Source organism: Pristiophorus japonicus, chromosome 3 (assembly GCF_044704955.1).
Source record: "Pristiophorus japonicus isolate sPriJap1 chromosome 3, sPriJap1.hap1, whole genome shotgun sequence".
NCBI classification, from domain to species: Eukaryota; Metazoa; Chordata; class Chondrichthyes; family Pristiophoridae; genus Pristiophorus; species Pristiophorus japonicus.
The window spans coordinates 228,137,031-228,162,377 of NC_091979.1; the positions used below are offsets into that span (position 1 = coordinate 228,137,031).

The 25,347-nt window shown below is 48.5% G+C and overlaps 1 protein-coding gene across 5 annotated transcripts in view; it reads right to left on the reverse strand.

The window, feature by feature from the left end:
- Nucleotides 1-25,347, reverse strand: part of cfap43 (cilia and flagella associated protein 43) — a 188,756-nt gene that overhangs the window by 41,463 nt on the left and 121,946 nt on the right. For 4 of the 5 annotated variants that reach the window (XM_070876376.1, XM_070876375.1, XM_070876380.1 and 1 more), the window contains 6 exons: nucleotides 23,159-23,362; nucleotides 15,075-15,281; nucleotides 13,642-13,731; nucleotides 12,789-12,869; nucleotides 10,574-10,699; nucleotides 57-176 (listed from right to left, as the gene is read on the reverse strand). In XM_070876376.1, the coding sequence (XP_070732477.1) occupies nucleotides 57-176; nucleotides 10,574-10,699; nucleotides 12,789-12,869; nucleotides 13,642-13,731; nucleotides 15,075-15,281; nucleotides 23,159-23,362 (828 nt within the window). The remainder of the gene's footprint in view (nucleotides 1-56; nucleotides 177-10,573; nucleotides 10,700-12,788; nucleotides 12,870-13,641; nucleotides 13,732-15,074; nucleotides 15,282-23,158; nucleotides 23,363-25,347) is intronic. The other variant, XM_070876377.1, reaches the window with a different exon arrangement.

Consider the following 25,347-nt stretch of genomic DNA (forward strand, 5'->3'; position numbering starts at 1 on the left):
AGTGTGCGCAGTCCGAGCAGGGCTGGGCTGTGACCAGAGGTTTTGTGAAGATTTACCTGGTAGATGATCATTTCAGTTCTCACTTTTCTATCAAATAGTTTGTTCATTGTCTCATCGAAGTTGTTGGTGGTTTCTGCGATCGTTCCCTGTATTTTCTTCATCTCTGACTCCAGCGTCTGTAAAACAGGTGAGAAATTAGTTCTGCCCCACTGGGACAAACAACCTCGGCAAACACAGCCACAAGGCACACATTGCGTGCTCACACACACACACCGCATATATACACACAAACTTGTAAACACACACACACACACACCAGCAGCAGTCACGGGTTTTGGATTAGGAGCCGGGACTTCAGCTGATTTCTCCCTGAAATACACCAATATGTTGGGCCCAGGGGACCTCCCACCCCACTCCAATGTGCTGGGCCCAGGGGACACCCCCGCCCCCCTGTCCTACCCCAATGTGCTGGGCCCAGGGGACACCTCCCCCTGTCCTACTCCAATGTGCTGGGCCCAGGGGACACCTCCCCCTGTCCTACCCCAATGTGCTGGGCCCAGGGGAACCCCCCCCCCCCTCTGTCCTACCCCAATAATGTGCTGGGTGCAGGGACCCCCCCCTACCATTAACAATCCTCATCAGATTTAGTGCACGTGGCAGGATCTCATGGACCTCTGTCACTAAGATTGAGACTGTCCATTCAGCTGCCTCTGCCACTTCCCTCCCTTCCCCTTGCCCACCGGGCAAGACTTCTCCACTTACCCCGCACCCGAGACCTGAACTCGCATCTTTCTCGAGTTTCCCTCTGATCTCCCCTCATGTGCTCTCCGAGCTCACCTTGTCCATGATAAGCATACCAAAAATGGTGGGGAACTTAATATAATTAATATAAGTAGAGAAAAAGTACAACAAGAATTGATGGGACTAAAAGCCGACAAATCCCCTGGACCTGACTGGCTACATCCTAGGGTTATAAAAGAGATGGCTGCAGAGATAATGGATCCATTGGTTTTGATCTTCCAAAATTCCCTAGATTCTAGAACGGTCGCAGCAGATTGGAAGGTAGAAAATGTAACACCGCTATTCAAGAAAAGAGAGAGAAAACAGGGAACTACAGGCGAGTTAGCCTGACATCAGTTATTGGGTAAATGCTGGAATCCATTGTTAAGGAAGTGGTATCCGGGCATTTAAGAAAATCATAACATGATTAGGCAGAGTCAACATGGTTTTATGAAAGAGAAATCGTGTTTGACAAATTTATTATAGTTTTTTGAGAATGTACCTAGCAGGGTATTTCCAAAAGGCATTCAATAAGGTGCCACATAAAAGATTATTACACAAGATAAGGGCTCATGGGATTGGAGGTAATGTATTAGCATGGATAGAGGATTGATTACCAGAGAGTGGGGATAAACAGATCATTTTTAGGCTGGCAGGCAGGCTGTAAGTCGTGGGGTGCTGCAAGGATCAGTGCTGGGGCTTCAGCTATTTACACTATATATTAATGACCTAGATGAAGGGTATTGTGTTCCTGACACAGATGAGACTGCACACAGGGAGGTTAAAGTAACAGTGACCTCAGTCTTTATTAAGACACTCCAGAGTGAGGAACAGGCCTTAGGGGCCGGCTTATATACAGTGCTCCCAAGGAATACTGGGATCCCTTGGGACTTCAGGGGATGCGCTCCCTTGTGGCGGAACATGGGAGTGCATGCTTTACAGATACACAACAAAGGGACCGAGTGCAATGTATCCAAGTTTGCTGACGATACAAAGCTAGGTGGGACAGTAAGATATGAGGAGAACACAAGCGTCTGCAAAGGGATATTGATAGACTAAGTGAGTGGGCAGTAAGGTGGCAGATGGAGTATAATGTGGGGAAATGTGAGGTTATTCACTTTGGTAGGAAGAATAGAAAAACAGAATATTTTTTAAATGGTGAGAAACTTTAAAATGTTGGTGTTCAGAGAGATTTGGGTGTCCTCGTGCAGGAAACACAGAAAGCTAGCATGCAGGTACAACAAGCAATAAGGAAGGCAAATGGCATGTTGTCCTTTATTGCAAGGGGGTTGGAGTATAAGAGTAAGGAAGTCTTGCTACAATTGTACAGGGCCCTGGTGAGACCACACCTGGAGTACTGTGCACAACTTTGGTTGCCTTATCCAAAGAAGGATATACTTGCCTTGGAGGCAGTGCAACGGAGGTTCAGTGGATTGTTTCCTGGGATGAGAGGGCTATCCGATGATGAGAGATTGTATAGATTGGGCCTATACTTTCTGGAGCTTAGAAGAATGAGAGGTGATCTCATTGAAACTTACAAGATTCTGAAGGGGACTGACAGGGTAGATGCTGAGAGGTTGTTTCCCCTGGCTGGAGTGTCTAGAGTAACCAGGGGGCATAGTCTCAGGATAAGGGGTAGTAGGCCATTTATGGACGAGATGACGAGGAATTTCTTCACTCAGAGGGTTGTGAATCTTTGGAATTCTCTGCCCCAGGAGGCTGTGGATGTTGAGTCTTGTTCAAGGCTGTGATAGATAGATTTTTGGACTATAGAGCAATCAAGGGATATGGAGATCGGGCAGGAAACTGGAGTTGAGGTTGATAATCAGCCACAATCTTATTGAACATAAGAACATAAGAAATAGGAGCAGGAGTCTGCCATTTGGCCCCTCGAGCCTGCTCTGCCATATAATAAGATCATGGCTGATCTGATCATGGACTCAGCTCCACTTCCCTGCCCACTCCCCATAACCCTTTATTCCTTTATCGCTCAAAAATCTGTCTTTGCCTTAAATATATTCAATGACCCGGCTTCCACAGCTCTCTGGGGCAGAGAATTCCACAGATTTACAACCCTCTGAATGAAGAAATTCCTCCTTAGCTCAGTTTTAAATGAGCAGACCCTTATTCTGAGACTATGTCCCCTAGTTTTAGTTTCCCCTATAAGTGGAAATATCCTCTCTACATCCACCTTGTTAAGCCCCCTCATTATCTTATATGTTTCGATAAGATCACCTCTCATTCTTCTGCACTCCAATGAGTATAGGCGCAACTTACTCAACCTATCTTCATAAGTCGACTCCCTCATCTCCGGAATCAACCCAGTGAACCTTCTTTGAACATCCTCCAATGCAAGTATATACTTCCTTAAATACGGAGATCAAAATTGCACACAGTACTCCAGGTGTGGCCTCAACAATACCCTGTACAGTTGTAGCAGGACTTCTCTGATTTTATACTCCATCCCCCTTGCAATAAAGGCCAACATTCCATTTGCCTTCCTGATTACTTGCTGTATTTGCATACTAACTTTTTGTGTTTCATGCACAAGGTCCCTCTGGATTGCAGCACTTTGCAATTTTTCTCCATTTAAATTATAATTTGCTTTTCTATTTTTACCGACAAAGTGGATAACCTCACATTTTCCCACATTATAGTCCATCTGCCAATTTTTTGTACACTCACTTAGCCTGTCTATATCCCTTTGCAGATTTCTTGTGTCCTCACAATTTGCTCTCCCAGCCATCTTTGTATCATCAGCAAACTTGGCAACATTACACGCAGTCCCTTCATCCAAGTCATTAATATAGATTGTAAATAGTTGAGGCTCCAGCACCGATCCCTGTGGCACCCCAATAGTCACTGTCTGCCAACCGGAAAATTACCCATTTATCCCGATTCTCTGTTTTCTGTTAGTTAGCCAATCCTCTATCCATGCTAATATATTACCCCCAACCCCTGAACTTTTATCTTGTGCAGTAACCTTTTATATGGCACCTTATCGAAAGACTTCTGGAAATCCAAATACACCACATCCACTGGTCCCCCCTTATCCACCCTGTTCATTACATTCTCAAAGAACTCCAGGAAATTTGTCAAACATGATTTCCCTTTCATAAAACTACGTTGACTCTGCTTGATTGAATCATGCTTTTCTAAATGTCCTGTTACTGCTTCCTTAATAATGGATTCCAGCATTTTCCCAATGACAGATATTGGGCTAACTGGTCTATGGATTCCTGTTTTCTGTCTGCCGCCTTTTTAAAATAGGGGCATTACATTTACAGTTTTCCAGTCCACTGGGACCTCCCCAGAATCCAGGGAATTTTGATGGGTTTAGAAACATAGAAACATAGAAAATAGGCGCAGGAGTAGGCCGTTCGGCCCTTCTAGCCTGCACCGCTATTCAATGAGTTCATGGCTGAACATGCAACTTCTGTACCCCATTCCTGCTTTCTCACCATACCCCTTGATCCCCCGAGTAGTAAGGACTTCATCCAACTCCTTTTTAAATATATTTAGTGAATTGGCCTCAACAACTTTCTGTGGTAGAGAATTCCACAGGTTCATCGCTCTCTGGGTGAAGATGTTTCTCCTCATCTCGGTCATAAATGGCTTACCCCTTATCCTTAGACTGTGACCCCTGGTTCTGGACTTCCCCAACATTGGGAACATTCTTCCTGCATCTAACCTGTCTGAACCCATCAGAATTTTAAATGTTTCTATGAGGTCCCCTCTCATTCTTCTGAACTCCAGTGAATTCAAGCCCAGTTGATCCAGTCTTTCTTGATAGGTCAGTCCCACCATCCCGGGAATCAGTCTGGTGAACCTTCGCTGCTCTCCCTCAATAGCAAGAATGTCCTTCCTCAAGTTAGGAGACCAAAACTGTACACAATACTCCAGGTGTGGCCTCACCAAGGCCCGTACAACTGTAGCAACACCTCCCTGCCCCTGTACTCAAATCCCCTCGCTATGAAGGCCAACATGCCATTTGCTTTCTTAACCGCCTGCTGTACCTGAATGCCAACCTTCAATGACTGATGTACCATGACACCCAGGTCTCGTTGCACCTCCCCTTTTCCTAATCTGTCACCATTCAGATAATAGTCTGTCTCTTTGTTTTTACCACCAAAGTGGATAACCTCACATTTATCCACATTATACTTCATCTGCCATGCATTTGCCCACTCACCAAACCTATCCAAGTCACTCTGCAGCCTCATAGCATCCTCCTCGCAGCTCACACTGCCACCCAACTTAGTGTCATCCGCAAATTTGGAGATACTACATTTAATCCCCTCGTCTAAAACATTAATGTACAGTGTAAACAGCTGGGGCCCCAGCACAGAACCTTGCGGTACCCCACTAATCACTGCCTGCCATTCTGAAAAGTCCCCATTTACTCCTACTCTTTGCTTCATGTCTGACAACCAGTTCTCAATCCACGTCAACACACTACCCCCAATCCCATGTGCTTTAACTTTGCACATTAATCTCTTGTGTGGGACCTTGTCGAAAGCCTTCTGAAAGTCCAAATATACCACATCAACTGGTTCTCCCTTGTCCACTCTACTGGAAACATCCTCAAAAAATTCCAGAAGATTTGTCAAGCATGATTTCCCTTTCACAAATCCATGCTGACTTGGACCTATTATGTCACCTCTTTCCAAATGCGCTGCTATGACATCCTTAATAATTGATTCCATCATTTTACCCACTACTAAGGTCAGGCTGACCGGTCTATAATTCCCTGTTTTCTCTCTCCCTCCTTTTTTAAAAAGTGGATTTACATTGGCTACCCTCCACTCGATAGGAACTGATCCAGAGTCAATGGAATGTTGGAAAATGACTGTCAATGCATCTGCTATTTCCAAGGCCACCTCCTTAAGTACTCTGGGATGCAGTCCATCAGGCCCTGGGGATTTATCGGCCTTCAATCCTATCAATTTCCCCAACACAATTTCCCGACTAATAAGGATTTCCCTCAGTTCCTCCTCCTTACTAGACCCTCCGACCCCTTTTATATCCGGAAGGTTGTTTGTGTCCTCCTTAGTGAATACCGAACCAAAGTACTTGTTCAATTGGTCTGCCATTTCTTTGTTCCCCGTTATGACTTCCCCTGATTCTGACTGCAGGGGACCTACGTTTGTCTTTACTAACCTTTTTCTCTTTACATATCTATAGAAACTTTTGGAATCCGTCTTAATGTTCCCTGCAAGCTTCTTCTCGTACTCCATTTTCCCTGCCCTAATCAAACCCTTTGTCCTCCTCTGCTGAGTTCTAAATTTCTCCCAGTCCCTGGGTTCGCTGCTATTTCTGGCTAATTTGTATGCCACTTCCTTGGCTTTAATACTATCCCTGATTTTCCTTGATAGCCACGGTTGAGCCACCTTCCCTTTTTTATTTTTAGGCCAGACAGGAATGTACAATTGTTGTAGTTCATCCATGCGGTCTCTAAATGTCTGCCATTGCCCATCCACAGTCAACCCCTTAAGTATCATTCGCCAATCTATCCGAGCAAATTCACGCCTCATACCTTCAAAGTTACCCTTCTTTAAGTTCTGGACCATGGTCTCTGAATTAACTGTTTCATTCTCCATCCTAATGCAGAATTCCACCATATTATGGTCACTCTTCCCCAAGGGGCCTCGCACAATGAGATTGCTAATTAATCCTCTCTCATTACACAACACCCAGTCTAAGATGGCCTCCCCCCTAGTTGGTTCCTCGACATATTGGTCTAGAAAACCATCCCTTATGTACTCCAGGAAATCCTCCTCCACCGTATTGCTTCCAGTTTGGTTAGCCCAATCTATGTGCATATTAAAGTCACCCATTATAACTGCTGCACCTTTATTGCATGCACCCCTAATTTCCTGTTTGATGCCCTTCCCAACATCACTACTATTGTTTGGAGGTCTGTACACAACTCCCACTAACGTTTTTTGCCCTTTGGTGATCTGCAGCTCTACCCATATAGATTCCACGTCATCCAAGCTAATGTCCTTCCTAACTATTGCATTTATCTCCTCTTTAACCAGCAATGCTACCCCACCTCCTTTTCCTTTTGTTCTATCCTTCCTGAATGTTGAATACCCCTGGATGTTGAGTTCCCAGCCCTGATCATCCTGGAGCCACGTCTCTGTAATCCCAATCACATCATATTTGTTAACATCTATTTGCACAGTTAATTCATCCACCTTATTACGGATACTCCTTGCATTAAGACACAAAGCCTTCAGGCTTGTTTTTTTAACACCCTTTGTCCTTTTAGAATTTTGCTCTACAGTGGCCCTTTTTGTTCTTTGCCTTGGGTTTCTCTGCCCTCCACTTTTCCTCATCTCCTTTCTGTCTTTTGCTTTTGTCTCCTTTTTGTTTCCTTCTGTCTCCCTGCATTGGTTCCCATCCCCCTGCCATATTAGTTTAACTCCTCCCCAACAGCACTAGCAAACACTCCCCTTAGGACATTGGTTCCAGTCCTGCCCAGGTGCAGACCGTCCGGTTTGTACTGGTCCCACCTCCCCCAGAACCGGTTCCAATGCCCCAGGAATTTGAATCCCTCCCTGCTGCACCACTGCTCAAGCCACGTATTCATCTGCGCTATCCTGCGATTCCTACTCTGACTAGCACGTGGCACTGGTAGCAATCCTGAGATTACTACTTTTGAGGTCCTACTTTTTAATTTAGCTCCTAGCTCCTTAAATTCGTTTCGTAGGACCTCATCCCTTTTTTTTACCTATGTCGTTGGTACCAATGTGCACCACGACAACTGGCTGTTCTCCCTCCCTTTTTAGAATGTCCTGCACCCGCTCCGAGACATCCTTGACCCTTGCACCAGGGAGGCAACATACCATCCTGGAGTCTCGGTTGCGGCCGCAGAAACGCCTATCTATTCCCCTCACAATTGAATCCCCTTTCACTATCGCTCTCCCACTCTTTTTCCTGCCCTCCTGTGCAGCAGAGCCAGCCACGGTGCCATGAACTTGGCTGCTGCTGCCCTCCCCTGATGAGTCATCCCCCTCAACAGTACTCAAAGCAGTGTATCTGTTTTGCAGGGGGATGACCACAGGGGACCCCTGCACTACCTTCCTTGCACTACTCTTCCTGCTGGTCTTCCATTCCCTAGCTGGCTGTGGACCCTTCTCCTGCGGTAAGACCAACTCGTTATACGTGCTACTCACGTCATTCTCAGCATCGTGGATGCTCCAGAGTGAATCCACCCTCAGCTCCAATTCCGCAATGCGGTCCGTCAGGAGCTGGAGGCGGATACACTTCCCGCAGATGTAGTTGTCAGGGACACCGGAAGTGTCCCTGAGTTCCTACATGGTGCAGGAGGAGCATATCATGTGACCGAGCTCTCCTGCCATGACTTAACCCTTAGATACACTTAAATTGGCAACAACAATGTTAAAAGTTACTCACTGTTATAGAAGAGAAAAAAGAAAAACTACTCACCAATCACTTACCCCCTTGGCTATGACGTCACCTTTCTACTTCTTTTTGCCTTCTCCCTGTAGCTGTACAAGCCACGCCTTTCCACGCACCTCCTTGACGCTGGGCCCCGGACTCCCTGCTGTGCCTTTTATAGGCCTCTCACCGAAGTCCCGACTGCCTCTCCACGCACCTCCTCGACGCTGGGCCCTGGACTCCCTGCTGTGCCTTTTATAGGCCTCTCACCGAAGTCCCGACTGCCTCTCCACGCACCTCCTCGACGTTGGGCCCCGGACTCCCTGCTGTGCCTTTTGTAGGCCTCTCACCGAAGTCCCGACTGCCTCTCCACGCACCTCCTCGACGCTGGGCCCCGGACTCCCTGCTGTGCCTTTTGTAGGCCTCTCACCGAAGTCCCGACTGCCTCTCCACGCATCCAATTTACAGCCAATGCATCCACTATCTCTGCAGCCACTTCTTTTAAGACCCTAGGATGCAAGTCATCAGGCTCAAGGGACTTGTATGTCTGTAGTCCCATTATTTTACCGAGTACTACTTCTTTAGTGATAATGATTGTATTAAGTTCCTCCCTTCCTATAGCTCCTTGATTATCCACCATTGGGATGTTTTTAGTGTCTTCTACCAATACAAAATATTTGTTCAAAGTCTCTTGAATGGCGGAGCAAGCTCGATGGGCTGGATGGCCTACTTCCTGCTCCCTCGACCCTCTTAAATTGCTGTCCACCCAACTTCCCTTCCTGGCCTCCTGTCCCGCCATAGTACTGAACCAGCTCTTATCAAAGTCACAAATGCCATCTTATGTGACGGTCAATGTGGTAAACTATCCCTCCTTATCCTTCTCGACCTGTCTACAGCCTTCGACGTAGTTGACCACTCCATTCTCCTCTGACGCCTCTGCTATGTTGTCCAGCTGCGTGGGACTGCCCTTGCCTGGTTCCATTATTATCTATTCAGTTGTAACCAGAGAATCACCTGCAATGACTTCTCTTCCCGCTCCCGCACCGTTACCTGTGGAATCCCCAAGGATCTATCCTTGGCCCCCATCTGTTGCTCATCTACATGCTGCCTCTCGGCGACATCATTCGAAAACACATCAGTTTCCACCACCTCTCTCGACCCCTCCATTGATTTTGACATGTCACACTGGTTGTCCAACATACAGTACTGGATGACCAGAAATTTCCTCCCACTAAATATTAGGAAGACCAAAGCCATTGTCTTCCGACCCCGCCACAAACTCCGTTCCCTAGCCACCCTCTCCCTGGCAACTGTCTGAGGCTCAGCCAGACTATTCGCAATTTTGCTGTCGTATTTGATCCTGCAATGAGCTTCATATCTACTCCATCGCCAAGACTGCCTACTTCTACCTCCGTAACTCACCATTTCCAACCCTGCCTCAGCTCATTTGCTGCTGAAACCCTCATCCATGCCTTTGTACCTCTAGCCTTGACTATTCCGATGCACTCCGGCTGGCCTCCCATCTTCCATCCTACATAAATTTTACCTCATCCAAAACTCTGCTGTCCATGTCCTAACTTGCACCAAGTCTCGTTCACCCATTACCCCTATGCTTACTGTCCGTGTCCTAACTCGCACCGAGTCCCGCTCACCCATCATCCCCTGTGCTCACTGTCCGTGTCCTAAATCGCAACAAGTCTCTTTCACCCATCATCCCCTGTGCTCACTGTCCGTGTCCTATCTCGCACCAAGTCCCGCTCACCCATCACCCACTGTGCTCACTGACCTACATTCGCTCCTGGTCTGGCAATACCTTGATTTAAAAATTGTTTGCAAATCTCTCTATGGTCTCGCCTCTCCCTATCTCTGTACCTCCTCCAGTCCTACAGCCCTCTGAGATTTCTGCGCTTCTCCATTTCAGGCCTCTTGCACATCCCCGATTTTATTCACTCCACCATTGGCGGCCGTGCCTTCAGCTGCCGAGGTCCTAAGCTCGGAACTCCCTCCATACCTCTCCGCCTCTCTACCTCTCTCTCCTCCTTTAATATGTTTTTATAAAACCTACCTCTTTGATTAAGCTTTTGGTCCTAATATTTCCTTAGGTGGCTTGGTGTCAAATTTTGTTTGATAATCGTTCCTGTGAAGCGCCTTGGGATGTTTTACTATATTAAAGGCACTACATAAATGCAAGTTGTTGCTGTTGATTTAGTGCGGGCCTATATTCTGTGACAGATTTCTAAACTTACAGCAACTGCTGAATGTGCTGCCCAATCCCCACAACTCTATGAAAGTCCCCGGAGACGCAGCAGGTGGTAACTAATCTCTGGCTGAATTATGTTCCAAATCAGCCCCTTCTACTTTCAAATGCTGCGTGCGCCTTGTGTACCTTCCTGTACTTGTCCTTCTCTTCATTCAGTTCCTGCTCCTTGAGAGCGAATTCTTTGGCTTGTTTCAGTTGCTCTTCGTTCCACTCGTACTCTGGCTTGTCCATGAAGGGCGGCACAGGGATTTCCTGAAAGGAATAGGAAGAGCAACAGTTAGTATTCAGCAAAAGTATCCCGCTGGTCTCCAGCGAAAATATCCCGTTGGATTTGGACTCCCGCGAATGTATTCCATCAGCAAGCTCCAAGATTTGCTCGTGTTTTTTCTGGTTTTACTCCAATTTCCCAGGTACGGGGCTTCGCGAGCGCACAACAGAAAAATAATGAATGAACCAGTTTCTATTCTTGCCTGAAGTGTCAGCCCTGGCTCAGTGGGTAGCACTCTTGCCTTTGAGTCAGCATGTCGTGGGTTTAAGTGCCTCTCCTGAGACGAGGAGGTAGAAATTCAGGTCCGCCCGAAACTGGTTGCACCAACCGCTTTTGAAGTGTTTTTTCTGCCGCGCTGGATGAGGTGGCCTCTTTCGCAAAATTCAGCTCTTTGTCATTTTTTATCAGGCGGACCGGAAGTCGGTTATAATGGGGGCGGAATTGGGGCGGTAAGCAGGAGATCGACAACGAGAGGGGCAGAAGTGGAGGCGGGACTGAGTCACCCCGCTGTCAATCATCAGCAGATCGGCGATGACGTCATGACGAGTGTGCGTCACCATGGCTCTCCCCTTCACTTAAAGGGGAGAACCTTCGCCATTTTACAACTTCAGTCCACTGGACCACCAGGGAAGGTTTCGGCCGGGCCAGTGGCCTGGCGCCCAAGAGGGGGTGCCTGTTGGTGGCTCGGCTGAACCCAAGGGCATAATTGTCCGACTAATCTGGGAGTCAGCCGACAAAAAAAAATAAAATGGCTGCCATGGCAGTGGGCTCTCACCTTTAATGACTGCCGCGCAGCCATGTCCCACACACCGAAAACAAGGTGCACCGTCAGAACAAGGTGTCGGGAGCACTGCTCGGCGGCCCGAAGATTTTTTCCTGCTGAATATCAATTGAGGATCTGGAGATTGGCAGTGCGCCCTTTGATGACGCACTGAGGACAGTCAGCAGAAGCGGGGCAGCGTCGGAAAAGTCACCAAGGCGGCGGCCATTAGATTCCAAATCGGCGACCACTCAACTCCGCCACTTGGCCGCTGCCTTCCGGCGGTAAGCGGCCTTTTCGGGAGGCTGAATTTCGGCCCCTAGAGCTCAATAACGAGACTGACACTCCCAGTGTAGTACTGAGGGAGTCATCATCATCATACGCGGTCCCTCGGAATCGAGGAAGACTTGCTTCCACTCTTAAAATAAGTCCTTAGGTGGCTGAACAGTCCAATACAAGAGCCACAGTCCCTGCCACAGGTGGGACAGTCGTTGAGGGTAAGGGAGGGTGGGACAGGTTTGCCGCACGCTCCTTCCGCTACCTGCGCTTGTTTTCTGCATGCACTCGGCGATGAGACTCGAGGTGCTCAGCGCCCTCCCGGATGCACTTCCTCCACTCAGGGCGGTCTTTGGCCAGGGACTTCCAGGTGTCGGTGGAGATGCTGTACTTTATCAGGGAGGCTTTGAAGGTGTCCTTGTAACGTTTCCTCTGTCCACTCTTGGCTCGTTTGCCATGAAGGAGTTCCGAGTCGAGCGCTTGCTTTTGGAGTCTCGTGTCTGGCATGCGGACAATGTGGCCTGCCCAGGGAGTACTGCACTGTCGGAAGGGCAGTACTGAAGGAATGTTACACTGTCGGAGGGGCAGTACTGAGGGAGTGCTGCACTGTCAGAGGGACAGTACTGAGGGAGTGCTGCACTGTCGGAGGGGCAATACTGAGGGAGCGCCGCACTATCAGAGGGGCAGTACTGAGGGAGCGCTGCACTGTCGGAGGGGCAATACTGAGGGAGCGCCGCACTATCAGAGGGGCAGTACTGAGGGAGCGCCGCACTGTCGGAGGCGCAGTACTGAGGGAGCGCCGCACTGTCGGAGGGGCAGTACTGAGGGAGCGCCGCACTGTCGGAGGGGCAGTACTGAGGGAGCGCCGCACTGTCGGAGGGGCAGTACTGAGGGAGCGTCGCACTGAGGGAGGGGTGGGGAGGATCCAGTGGAGGGTGTCACACCATTCTGGGCAGGGTGTTGGGTTCGCGGTCCACTCTACGAGAGCCAATTGTGGGCACAGGACACGCGCTAACGTCAGGGAGCCGCTGACTCACCATTTTCAGGATGTCCGACTTTTTGACCTCGAGGACCCCTCCCATCATGTCTTTCAGAGCGCGTTCTCTCCAGTTATCAGCCTGGGAACAGAGAGGAGGAGACTCAGTGACACAGATTCATCATTTCTGACAGTGGGTTTGAGTGTGTGAGCGTGCAGCATTCAGTGACACAGGCAGCAATCTCTGCTCAATACACAGCGTGTGTCTGGCACACAGGGAGCTGAGGCTGGACCACGGTTACTGTACTGAGGTTCACCGAGGCTGTGCGCAGTCAGGGCTATTGGTGAGCACGACCAGGGGACACGTAGGCAGAAATTGCTGCAAACGCACGAATCAGCAGCAGGCACTGAAAAAAGGGTTAACATTTCAGCCGGGACGTTTCATCGGGATTCTTTGTGAAGTTCTGAGCAGCTCACACACCCGAAACCACAATCTGTCTTGTTTCTGACAGACCTGCTGTGCATTTCCAGCATTCCCTGTACTTATTTCAGACATCCAGCACTCTCAGTTTCCCTTTTATCAAAAAACTGCGGCAATCAGCACATCCCTATAATTAATTCATAAAAAATAATTGTTACAAACAAACTTTCCCTGTACCACTGGTATCAGCACACCATGGGGCTATTGTACAGAACACCCTGGGCAAAACTTCCACTGGAACTGTACTGTGTGTGTGTCTCAGTGTTTCCTGTACATGTACAGTACACAGTGGGTAAAAGGGAAGGAATGACCTTGCAGTGGGCAGTGATCAGGGCTGGGAACCCTGGCTGATTATGATGGGCTTTCAGCGCAGGATATTGCAGCAGTGGAGCTCACGAACAGGAATCCCCCCTGTAAACGGTGTGCCAGGTACCTTGGCAGCCAGTAGCTGCAGCTGCTCGATCTTGAACTCTTCCTCGAGCTTGCGTTTCTGCTCTGGGGTCAGGTAGCGCTCAGCTGTGATCTGAAGAAAGAGAGAGAAAAATAACAGGCACTGAAGTGAGGCTTTTGTCGGATTCATTTCAAAACAGCAAATGACGAGCATGAGGACTGACGCTGGCATTTCAAGACTGTCGGCTGTGGCTCAGTGGTATCGCCTCTCAATCAGAAGGTTGTGGATTCAACTCCCACTCCAGAGACTCGAGCACAAATATATAAACAGACACTCCAGTGAAGTACTGAGGGTGTGCTGCATTGTCGGAGGGGCAGTACTGAGGGAGCACCGCACTGTTGGAGGGGCAGTACTGAGGGAGCACCGCACTGTTGGAGGGGCAGTACTGAGGGGGTGCCGCACTGAGGGAGTGGCGCATTTCGGAGGGGTAGTACTGAGGGAGTGCCGCACAGTCGGAAGGGCAGTACTGAGAGAGCGCCGCACTATCAGAGGGGCAGTACTGAGGGATGCTGCACTGTCGGAGGGGCAGTGCTGAGGGAGCGCTGCACTGTCGGAGGTGCCGTCTTTTGGATGAGACATTAAACTGAAGCCCCATCTGCCCTCTCAGGTGGACGTAAAAGATCCCATGACACTATTTCGAAGAAGAGCAGGGGAGTTATCCCCAGTGTCTTGGCCAATATCTATTCCTCAATCAACATCACTAAAACAGATTATCTTATTATCACATTACTGTTTGTGGGAGCTTGCTGTGCGAAAATTGGCTGCTTTGTTTCCTCCATTACCACACTCCATGGACTGCACTCCAAAAGTACTTAATTGCCTGTAAAGTGCTTTGGGACATCCTAAGGTCATGAAAGGCGCTATATAAATGCAAGTCTTTCTTTCTTTAACCCAAACAGGACCACTTTGAAGAGCCATGAGTATGAGTGGGCATCAGGGAAGAGGATATTTAGCGTTAGGCTGCTGTTGCCGTCTGAGTACAGCACTGGTGCCAGCTCACTGAAGCAGTAATATCACAAGTGTAAGGCGTAGCAGAACAACGATCTGTACCCATGGCAACCCCCACACGGAATGAAGGCCAGGCACTCCATGGAAATGGTGCACTGTCAGTAACACCTGAACGGCCCAGCTCTGATTTTAAGGGGTTATGCCCCCTTGTCTGGACTCGTGACATCGAATGGACGAATGGGTCTTATCCATCGATGGAAGGGTCTCCTTGTACGCTGGTTCTGGCGTGTGCCTCGCCGGGAGTTGGTACAGGCGGCACTGAGCATCCCCCTCAGGGTACGGCTCTGACCAGCTGGATATACTGCGTGGTGCGAGGAGACCTGAGGCGAGTGCAGAGAATAATTCATTTAAAAACAAGAGGTGGGGGTAATAAAGCGTTGCAGAAAGATGTGGCGTGGTCCTCCTACCTCGGAGTCCTGGACTTCCAGTTCTCGCTCGGGTCTCTCCCTGTTGCTCAATGTAGGCAGCCAGATCTCCTCTTCCATGTCCAGCTGCTGAATGATCTCCTCGATCCGCACCGACCTGTCCTTCACTCGCTCAATCTCCAGCTCCTTTTGCTTATAGGTTGCGTCAAACTCCTTGTTGAATTTGGTTTTGATGTTATAAATCACGTCCTTAAGATGAGAAAATGTAATAATGAAATGTCAGGTTTAATTCCCGCCACCTGAGGTGGAAAGACAATGATGGGTTTGGCGACGCGGCTACCGGGCAGGGACAGGCCGCAAACCTCTCAGGATCGGGCGTGGAGTGTGTGTGAGGAGTCCGGGCACACAGGCAGGGGCGCTCGAAGTCTAGCTGGGCATTGGGTGCTGCCTCCCTGCTCCATTAGACCCGAGTACTACTGCGTGCCCAACACACCCAACACCGCAAGCACCGGGAGTCTGCACACTGTCCTGACGCTCACTCAGGTTCCAAATTTAATGGAAATAAGGGTAAAGTTCCCACATTGTGGCTGGAACACCTGCAAAGTCTAATATAAACCTTTGGGTGCCACTCTCCGAGTTATTGCTACACCTCCCTCTGGTCGGCCATTGTGCGGCAAGTTAGTTCCCCACCAGAAATGGTGTGGGGGTGATGGGGAGGGCTAAAGTCCTTTACAGTAACGTGACTGTTATGTATTTAACCCTTTGTAACCTGCATGACACCTGACCACCAGAGGGCCACCTGTTGGAGTCCCGAGGGATCCCAGCATCCCTTGGGAGCACGGTATATAAACAGGCCATCCACGAGGTACCTGCACTCTGGAGTCTTATTAAAGGAGCTAAGGTCACACTTGCTCATTATACACAGTACTCAGTTTCATCCTTTATTATGAGTGTACCAATTGACGACGAGGTAACGAACAACCGTGCGAAAATGCAAAGAACAGTCGGTATCCTGGAGAAGTTCTCAGAAGGGAACGATTGGGAGGCCTTCGTGGAGAGACACGTCCAATACTCTGTGGCCAACGAGCTGGAAGGGGACGAGAACGCTACCAAACAAAGGGCGATCCTTCTAACTGTCATGAAGAATCTCCTGGCCCTGGCAAAACCAACAGAGAAATTCTACGAAGAATTGTGTACGCTGGTTCGGGAGCACCTAAATCCTAAGGAAAGTGTTTAGATGGCGAGATATCGGTTCTACACGTGTCAACAATCGGAGTGGCGAGCTATGTCGCCGAACTAAGGCGACTCGCAGAACATTGCGAGTTTGAGGGATTCCTAGAACAAATGCTCAGAGACTTTTTGTACTGGGCATTGGACATGAGACAATCCTTCGCAAACTGTTGACTGTAGAAACTCCAAATCTAAGTGAAGCCATAACGATAGCCCAGGCATTTATGTCCACCAGCGACAACACCAAGCAGATTTCGCGGAGTAAAGAAGTTTCGGCCAGTATTGTGCATAAAGTAACGTCGGTCTAGAGCAGAAATGTACATGGCAGAACGGACACGCTGGCTGCTGCGCCCGACCTCAGTTGACCCAGAGTCCGCCATCAATCGTTAATGCGAGGCAGTTAACACCATGTTGGCGCTGCGGAGGTGATCATCGGCCCCATCAATGCCGCTTTCAGCACTATGCGTGCAACGGTTACAGAACAATGGGACACCTCCAACGAATGTGCAGGCAAGCTGCAAACCCTCACGATGCAGAGGAAGATCGATCCACTGTGGATCAGGCTGAATTGGAGACTCATACTGAGGAGGTAGAAGTGTACGGGATACACACATTCACTACGAAATGTCCACCAATAATGTTGAAAGTTGAACTGAATGGTATTCCAGCATCTGAACACGGGGGCAAGTCAGTCCATAATGAGTAAAAAGACCTTTGACAGGTTGTGCACACAGGCCCAAGCTCAGCCCCATTCACACCAAACTAAGGACTTACACCATGGGACTAATCCCTGTTATTGGCAGTGCAGAAGTCAAAGTCTCCTATGACAGAGTAGTACACGAACTCCCGCTGTGGATTGTGCCAGGGGATGGCCCCACATTGTTTGGCAGAAGCTGGCTGGGAAAAATCCGCTGGAATTGGGACGACCTCCGAGTGCTTTCGTCCGTTGACAACGCCTCATGTACCCAGTTTCTGAGCAAGTTCCCATCGTTGTTCGAGCCAGGCATGGGAAGCTTCTCGGGGGCAAAAGTGCATATCCATTTGATTCCCGGTAAGCGACCCATCCACCACAAGGCACGGGCGGTACCATACATGATGTGTGAAAAAGTGGAAATTGAGCTGGACAGGCTGCAACGTGAAGGCATCATTGTGCCGGTGGAATTCAACGACTGGGCCAGTCCGATTGTCCTGGTACTTAAGGAGGACGGCACAGTTAGAATTTGTGGGGACTATAAAGTAACGATTAACCGTTTTTCGCTGCAGGACCAGTACCCGCTACCCAAGGCAGACGACCTATTTGCGACCCTGGCTGGAGGGAAGACGTTCACTAAGCTGGACCTGACCTCGGCCTACATGACGCAGGAGCTGGAGGAGTCTTCGAAAGGCCTCACTTGCATCAACACGCACAAAGGTCTGTTTATCTACAACCGGTGCCCGTTCGGGATTCGGTCAGCCGCGGCTATCTTCCAGCGGAACATGGAGAGCCTGCTAAAGTCGATTCCTTGCACAATGGTTTTCCAGGACGACATATTGGTTACAGGTCGGGACACCATGGAGCACTTGAAGAATCTGAAAGAGGTTCTTAGTCGGTTGGATCGCGTGAGGCTGAGGTTGAAATGCTCAAGGTGTGTTTTCCTGGCACAGGACGTCGAGTTCTTGGGAAGAAGAATCGCAGCAGACGGCATCAGACCCACCGACACCAAGATGGAGGCCATCAAGAACGCGCCGCGACCACAGAACATGACGGAGCTGCGGTCGTTCCTGGGACTCCTTAACTATTTCGGCAATTTCCTACCTGGGTTAAGTACCCTGCTAGAATCCCTACATGCGCTACTGCGCAAGGGAGACGACTGGGTATGGGGGAAATCACAAGAGGCTGTCTTTAAGAAAGCCAGAAATCTGTTGTGTTCAAACAAACTGCTTGTCCTGAAAACCCTTGTAAACGATTAGTGCTAGCTTACGATGCGTCGTCATACGGGGTCGGGTGTGTGTTACAACAGGCTAATGAATCGGGGATTTTGCATCCAGGAGTTTTTCCAAGGCCGAAAGGGCCTACAGCATGATTGAAAAAGAGGTTCTGGCGTGCGTCTACGGGGTGAAAAAAATGCAAGTTTGAGCTTGAAAGTGACCACAAGCCGCTTATATCGCTGTTCTCTGAGAGCAAAGAGATGAATACCAATGCCTCTGCCCACATCCAAAGATGGGCGCTCACGCTATCAGCATTCAACTATGTATTCCGCCACAGACCGGGCACAGAACTGCGTAGATGCTCTCAGTCGGCTGCCACTGCCCACCACCGGGGTGGAAATGGCACAGCCAGCAGACTTGCTCATGGTCATGGAGGCATTCAAGAACAAGATGTCCCCCGTTACGGCCCGCCAGATCAGGACCTGGACCAGCCAGGATCCTTTACTGTCCTTGGTTAAAAAACTGTGTCCTCCATGGGAGTTGGTCCAGTGTCCCAGTGGAGATGCAGGAGGCGATTAAGCCGTTCCACTGAAGCAAAGACGAGTTCTCCCTGCAGGCAGACTGTCTATTGTGGGGCAATCGCGTGGTCTTGTCCAAGAAAGGCAGAGATACATTCCTATGTGAACTACACAGCACCCACCCGGGCATCGTAATGAGAAAGCCACAGCCAGATCCCATAGATGGTGGCCTGGCATCAACTCAGATTTAGAGTCGTGCATGCGCCAGTGTAACACTTGCTCTCAGCTAAGCAATACACCCAGAGAGGCACCACTAAGTTTGTGGTCATGGCCCTCCAAACCGTGGTCGAGGATCCACGTGGACTATGTGGGCCCATTTCTAGGCAAAATGTTTTTGGTTGTCGTGGACGCTTACTCAAAATGGATTGAATGTGCAATAATGTCTGTAAGCACGTCCATGGCCACTATTGAAAGCCTATGAGCCATGTTTGTCACGCACGGCTTGCCTGATGTCCTAGTCAGCGACAATGGGCCGTGCTTCACCAGTGCTGAATTCAAGGAATTCATGACCCGCAATGGGATCAAACACGTCACATCTGCCCTGTTCAAGCCCGCATCCAATGGCCAGGCAGAACGGCAGTTTCCAGCAAAGCTTGAAACGTGTGTCGGAAGGCTCCCTGCAGACCCGGCTGTCCCGAGTGCTGCTCAGCTACCGCACCAGACTCCACTCACTCATAGGGGTTCCCCCAGCCGAGCTGCTCATGAAAAGGGCGCTAAAAACAAGGTTCTCTCTTTTCCACCCTGATCTCCATGATCACGTGGAAGGCAAGCGGCATCAACAAAGTGTGTACCATAACCGCGCAAATTTGTCACGCGAGATTGAGATCAATGATCCCGTGTTTGTGCTCAATTATGGACATGGTCCCAAATAGCTCGCTGGCACGGTCACAGTCAAAGAGGGGAGTAGGGTGTTTCAGGTCAAATTGGCCAATGGACAAACGCACAGAATACATTTGGACCAAATCAAATTGCGGTTCATCAACAGCTACAAAGAACCCGAAGAGGACACCACTAACTTTAACCCTCCAACACACACACAAGTGGCAACTGACATCATGATTGACCACGAAGCTGAACTCATCATCACCAGCAGGCCACCAAGGCTGGCTGCCCAACAGCCCCGTGAAGAACTGGCCAACCCACATACACCCGCATTTGTACCGAGACGATCGACAAGGGAGCGTAAAGCCCCAGATCGTCTCACCTTGTAAACAAGTGTACTGTTGACTTCACGGGGGAGTGATGTTATGTAACCTGCATGACACCTGACCACCAGAGGGCCCACCTGTCCTAGCATCCCTTGGGAGCACAGTATATAAACAGGCCACCCACGAGGTACCTGCACTCTGGAGCCTTATTAAAGGAGCTAAGGTCACACTTGCTCATAGAAACATAGAAAATAGGTGCAGGAGCAGGCCATTCAGCCCTTCTAGCCTGCAGCGCCATTCAATGAGTTCATGGCTGAACATGAAACTTCAGTACTCCCTTCCTGCTTTCACGCCATACCCCTTGATCCCCCGAGTAGTAAGGACTTCATCTAACTCCCTTTTGAATATATTTAGTGAATTGGCCTCAACTACTTTCTGTGGTAGAGAATTCCATAGGTTCACCACTCTCTGGATGAAGAAGTTTCTCCTCATCTCGGTCCGAAATGGCTTACCCCTTATCCTTAGACTGTGAGCCCTGGTTCTGGACTTCCTCAACATTGGGAACATTCTTCCTGCATCCAACCTGTCCAAACCCGTCAGAATTTTAAACGTTTCTATGAGGTCCCCTCTCACTCTTCTGAACTCCAGTGAATACAAGCCCAGTTGATCCAGTCTTTCTTGATAGGTCAGTCCTGCCATCCCGGGAATCAGTCTGGTGAACCTTCGCTGCACTCCCTCAATAGCAAGAATGTCCTTCCTCAAGTTAGGAGACCAAAACTGTACACAATACTCCAGGTGTGGCCTCACCAAGGCCCTGTACAACTGTAGCAACACCTCCCTGCCCCTGTACTCAAATCCCCTCGCTATGAAGGCCAACATGCCATTTGCTTTCTTAACCGCCTGCTGTACCTGCATGCCAACCTTCAATGACTGATGTACCATGACACCCAGGTCTCGTTGCACCTTCCCTTTTCCTAATCTGTCACCATTCAGATAATAGTCTGTCTCTCTGTTTTTACCACCAAAGTGGATAACCTCACATTTATCCACATTATACTTCATCTGCCACGCATTTGCCCACTCACCTAACCTATCCAAGTCACTCTGCAGCCTCATAGCATCCTCCTCGCAGCTCACACTGCCACCCAACTTAGTGTCATCCGCAAATTTGGAGATACTACATTTAATCCCCTCGTCTAAATCATTAATGTACAATGTAAACAACTGGGGCCCCAGCACAGAACCCTGCGGTACCCCACTAGTCACTGCCTGCCATTCCGAAAAGTACCCATTTACTCCTACTCTTTGCTTCCTGTCTGACAACCAGTTCTCAATCCACGTCAGCACACTACCCCCAATCCCATGTGCTTTAACTTTGCACATTAATCTCCTGTGTGGGACCTTGTCGAAAGCCTTCTGAAAGTCCAAATATACCACATCAACTGGTACTCCTTTGTCCACTTTATTGGAAACATCCTCAAAAAATTCCAGAAGATTTGTCAAGCATGATCTCCCTTTCACAAATCCATGCTGACTTGGACCTATCATGTCACCATTTTCCAAATGCGCTGCTATGACATCCTTAATAATTGATTCCATCATTTTACCCACTACTGAGGTCAGGCTGACCGGTCTATAATTCCGTTTTCTCTCTCCCTCCTTTTTTAAAAAGTGGGGTTACATTGGCTACCCTCCACTCGATAGGAACTGATCCAGAGTCAATGGAATGTTGGAAAATGACTGTCAATGCATCCGCTATTTCCAAGGCCACCTCCTTAAGTACTCTGGGATGCAGTCCATCAGGCCCTGGGGATTTATTGGCCTTCAATCCCATCAATTTCCCCAACACAATTTCCCGACTAATAAAGATTTCCCTCAGTTCCTCCTCCTTACTAGACCCTCTGACCAATTTTATATCCGGAAGGTTGTTTGTGTCCTCCTTAGTGAATACTGAACCAAAGTACTTGTTCAATTGGTCTGCCATTTCTTTGTTCCCCGTTATGACTTCCCCTGATTCTGACTGCAGGGGACCTACGTTTGTCTTTACTAACCTTTTTCTCTTTACATAGCTATAGAAACTTTTGCAATCCGTCTTAATGTTCCCTGAAAGCTAATGTCTTTCCTAACTATTGCATTAATCTCCTCTTTAACCAGAATGCTACCCCACCTCCTTGTCCTTTTATTCTATCCTTCCTGAATGTTGAATACCCCTGGATGTTGAGTTCCCAGCCCTGATCATCCTGGATCCACGTCTCCGTAATCCCAATCACATCATATTTGTTAACATCTATTTGCAGAGTTAATTCATCCACCTTATTGCGGATACTCCTTGCATTAAGACACAAAGCCTTCAGGCTTGCTTTTTTAACACCCTTTGTCCTTTTAGAATTTTGCTGTACAGTGGCCCTTTTTGTTCTTTGCCTTGGGTTTCTCTGCCCTCCACTTTTCCTCATCTCCTTTCTGTCTTTTGCTTTTGCCTCATTTTTGTCTCCCTCTGTCTCCCTGCATAGGTTCCCATCCCCCTGCAATATTAGTTTAACTCCTCCCCAACAGCACTAGCAAACACTCCCCCTAGGACATTGGTTCCGGTCCTGCCAGGTGCAGACCGTCCGGTTTGTACTGGTCCCACCTCCCCCAGAACCGGTTCCAATGCCCCAAAAATTTGAATCCCTCCCTGCTGCACCACTGCTCAAGCCATGTATTCATCATTGTACACGGTACTCAGTTTCACAGTACACAGTACACAGAACTATTTGAGTTCTCATCAATGCATTATGTGTGGCTGGAATCCAGGGCTACTGGCTCCACAAGTTCCTTAGTCAGACACTCATTGTCTTCTTCCACAATTTCACAGGAAGCTTCGACAACTGTGCTCGTGCTCTCTTCTGAGGAACTCTGACAAGAATTCAGGGAATCTTTGAGACAATTGTGGGTGATGCCTGAAGACTGAAAGCCAGAATCAGGAAATTCTTGCAATGAACACTCCAAGTGAGTACCTTGTCTAGAAGGAGTGTACCAGTGACCTCGACCCGTTAGTTACCAGCACGTCACGTCCTAAGTGCAGCATCAAAATACTTCAATGAGTTGCTCATGTAGAATCTACCCATGTGTCATCCTGTCCCCCTTTCCACTTGTATTTGGCAAATGGTAGCCAGATTAGATCACCATATAAACTATCACCTGAAGCAGTGGTTTGATGTGTGGTGAGGGAACAAAGATCTTGCAGAAAGGCGTGTAGATGTATTGAATGTACTTTGCTCACCTCTAACAGGATGATCTGATTAATCTTCTCGTCCTTTGTGTGCAGATCTAACTGTTTATACAGGTAATGGTTTACCACAGTATATAGGGAGGTCAGGCTGCCTTTCAATGCTGTGCTCTCTTCCTCCCTCGAGTCTTCATCCTCTGCCTCCTCATCCTCCTTCTCATCTTTCTTCAGCGGAGTCTCAACAATGTCTTTTCGAGCCTGCAAGTAGAGTGAGAATGAAGCCCTGTTATTGCCACAACATGCCTCAATCCGTTAGTTCCATTGTTCTTGTTATGTATGTAACCATGTAATTCAAAAGGGAGTTAGATGTGGCCCTCACAGCTAAAGGGATCAAGGGGTATGGAGAGAAAGCAGGAATGGCCATGATCATATTGAATGGTGGTGCAGGCTCGAAGGGCCAAATGGCCTACTCCGCACCTATTTTCTATGTTTCTATACAGCTAATGTAACGCCTCTGTTTAAAAAAGGGGGCAGACAAAAGGCAGGTAACTATAGGCCGGTTAGTTTAACATCTGTAGTGGGGAAAATGCTTGAAACTATCATTAAGGAAGAAATAGCGGGACATCTAGATAGGAATAGTGAAATCAAGCAGACGCAGCATGGGTTCAGCCATGAACTCATTGAATGGCGGTGCAGGCTAGAAGGGCCGAATGGCCTACTCCTGCACCTATTTTCTATGTTTCTATTTTCTATGATTCATGAAGGGGAAATCATGTTTAACTAATTTACTGGAATTCTTTGAGGATATAACGAGCATGGTAGATAGAGGTGTACCGATGGATGTGGTGTATTTAGAATTTCAAAAGGCATTCGATAAGGTGCCACACAAAAGGTTACTGCAGAAGATAAAGGTACGCGGAGTCAGAGGAAATGTATTAGCATGGATAGAGAATCGGCTGGCGAACAGAAAGTAGAGAGTCGGGATAAATGGGTCCTTTTTGGGTTGGAAATCGGTGGTTAGTGGTGTGCCACAGGGATCGGTGCTGGGACCACAACTGTTTACAATATACATAGATGACCTGGAAGTGGGGACAGAGTGTAGTGTAACAAAATTTGCAGATGACACAAAGATTAGTGGGAAAGCGGGTTGTGTAGAGGACACAGAGAGGCTGCAAAGAGATTTAGATAGGTTAAGCGAATGGGCTAAGGTTTGGCAGATGGAATACAATGTCGGAAAGTGTGAGGTCATCCACCTTGGGAAAAAAAACAGTAAAAGGGAATATTATTTGAATGGGAAGAAATTACAACATGCTGCGGTGCAGAGGGACCTGGGGGTCCTTGTGCATGAATCCCAAAAAGTTAGTTTGCAGGTAATCAGGAAGGCGAATGTAATGTTGGCCTTCATTGCGAGAGGGATGGAGTACAAAAGCAGGGAGGTCCTTCTGCAACTGTATAGGGTATTGGTGAGGCCGCACCTGGAGTACTGCATGCAGTTTTGGCCACCTTACTTAAGGAAGGATATACTAGCTTTGGAGGGGGTACGGAGACGATTCACAAGGCTGATTCCGGAGGTGAGGGGGTTACCTTATGATGATAGATTGAGTAGACTGGTTCTTTACTCGTTGGAGTTCAGAAGGATGAGGGGTGATCTTATAGAAACATTTAAAATAATGAAAGGAATAGACAAGATAGAGGCAGAGAGGTTGTTTCCACTGGTCGGGGAGACTAGAACTAGGGGGCACAGCCTCAAAATACGGGGGAGCCAATTTAAAACCGAGTTGAGAAGGAATTTCTTTTCCCAGAAGGTTGTGAATCTGGAATTCTCTGCCCAAGGAAGCAGTTGAGGCTAGCTCATTGAATGTATTCAAGTCACAGATAGATAGATTTTTAACCAATAAGGGAATTAAGGGTTACGGGGAGCGGGCGGGTAAGTGGAGCTGAGTCCATGGCCAGATCAGCCATGATCTTGTTAAATGGCGGGGCAGGCTCGAGGGGCTAGATGGCCTACTCCTGTTCCTAATTCTTATGTTCTTATGTTCTTATGCCACCAAAGGGCGCGACTGTTTGGAGTCCTAATGGTCACCTGCATATACGTGTAGGGCCAGTATAAAAGGTTGGCTTAGTATTGCTGTTTAAGCACTCTGGAGTTGTAATAAAGAAGACTAAGGTCACACTAAGTTGAGCTCACAGTACTCAGCCTCGTGGAATTTTTCTATACACAGTAACTGGCGACGAGTAACAGA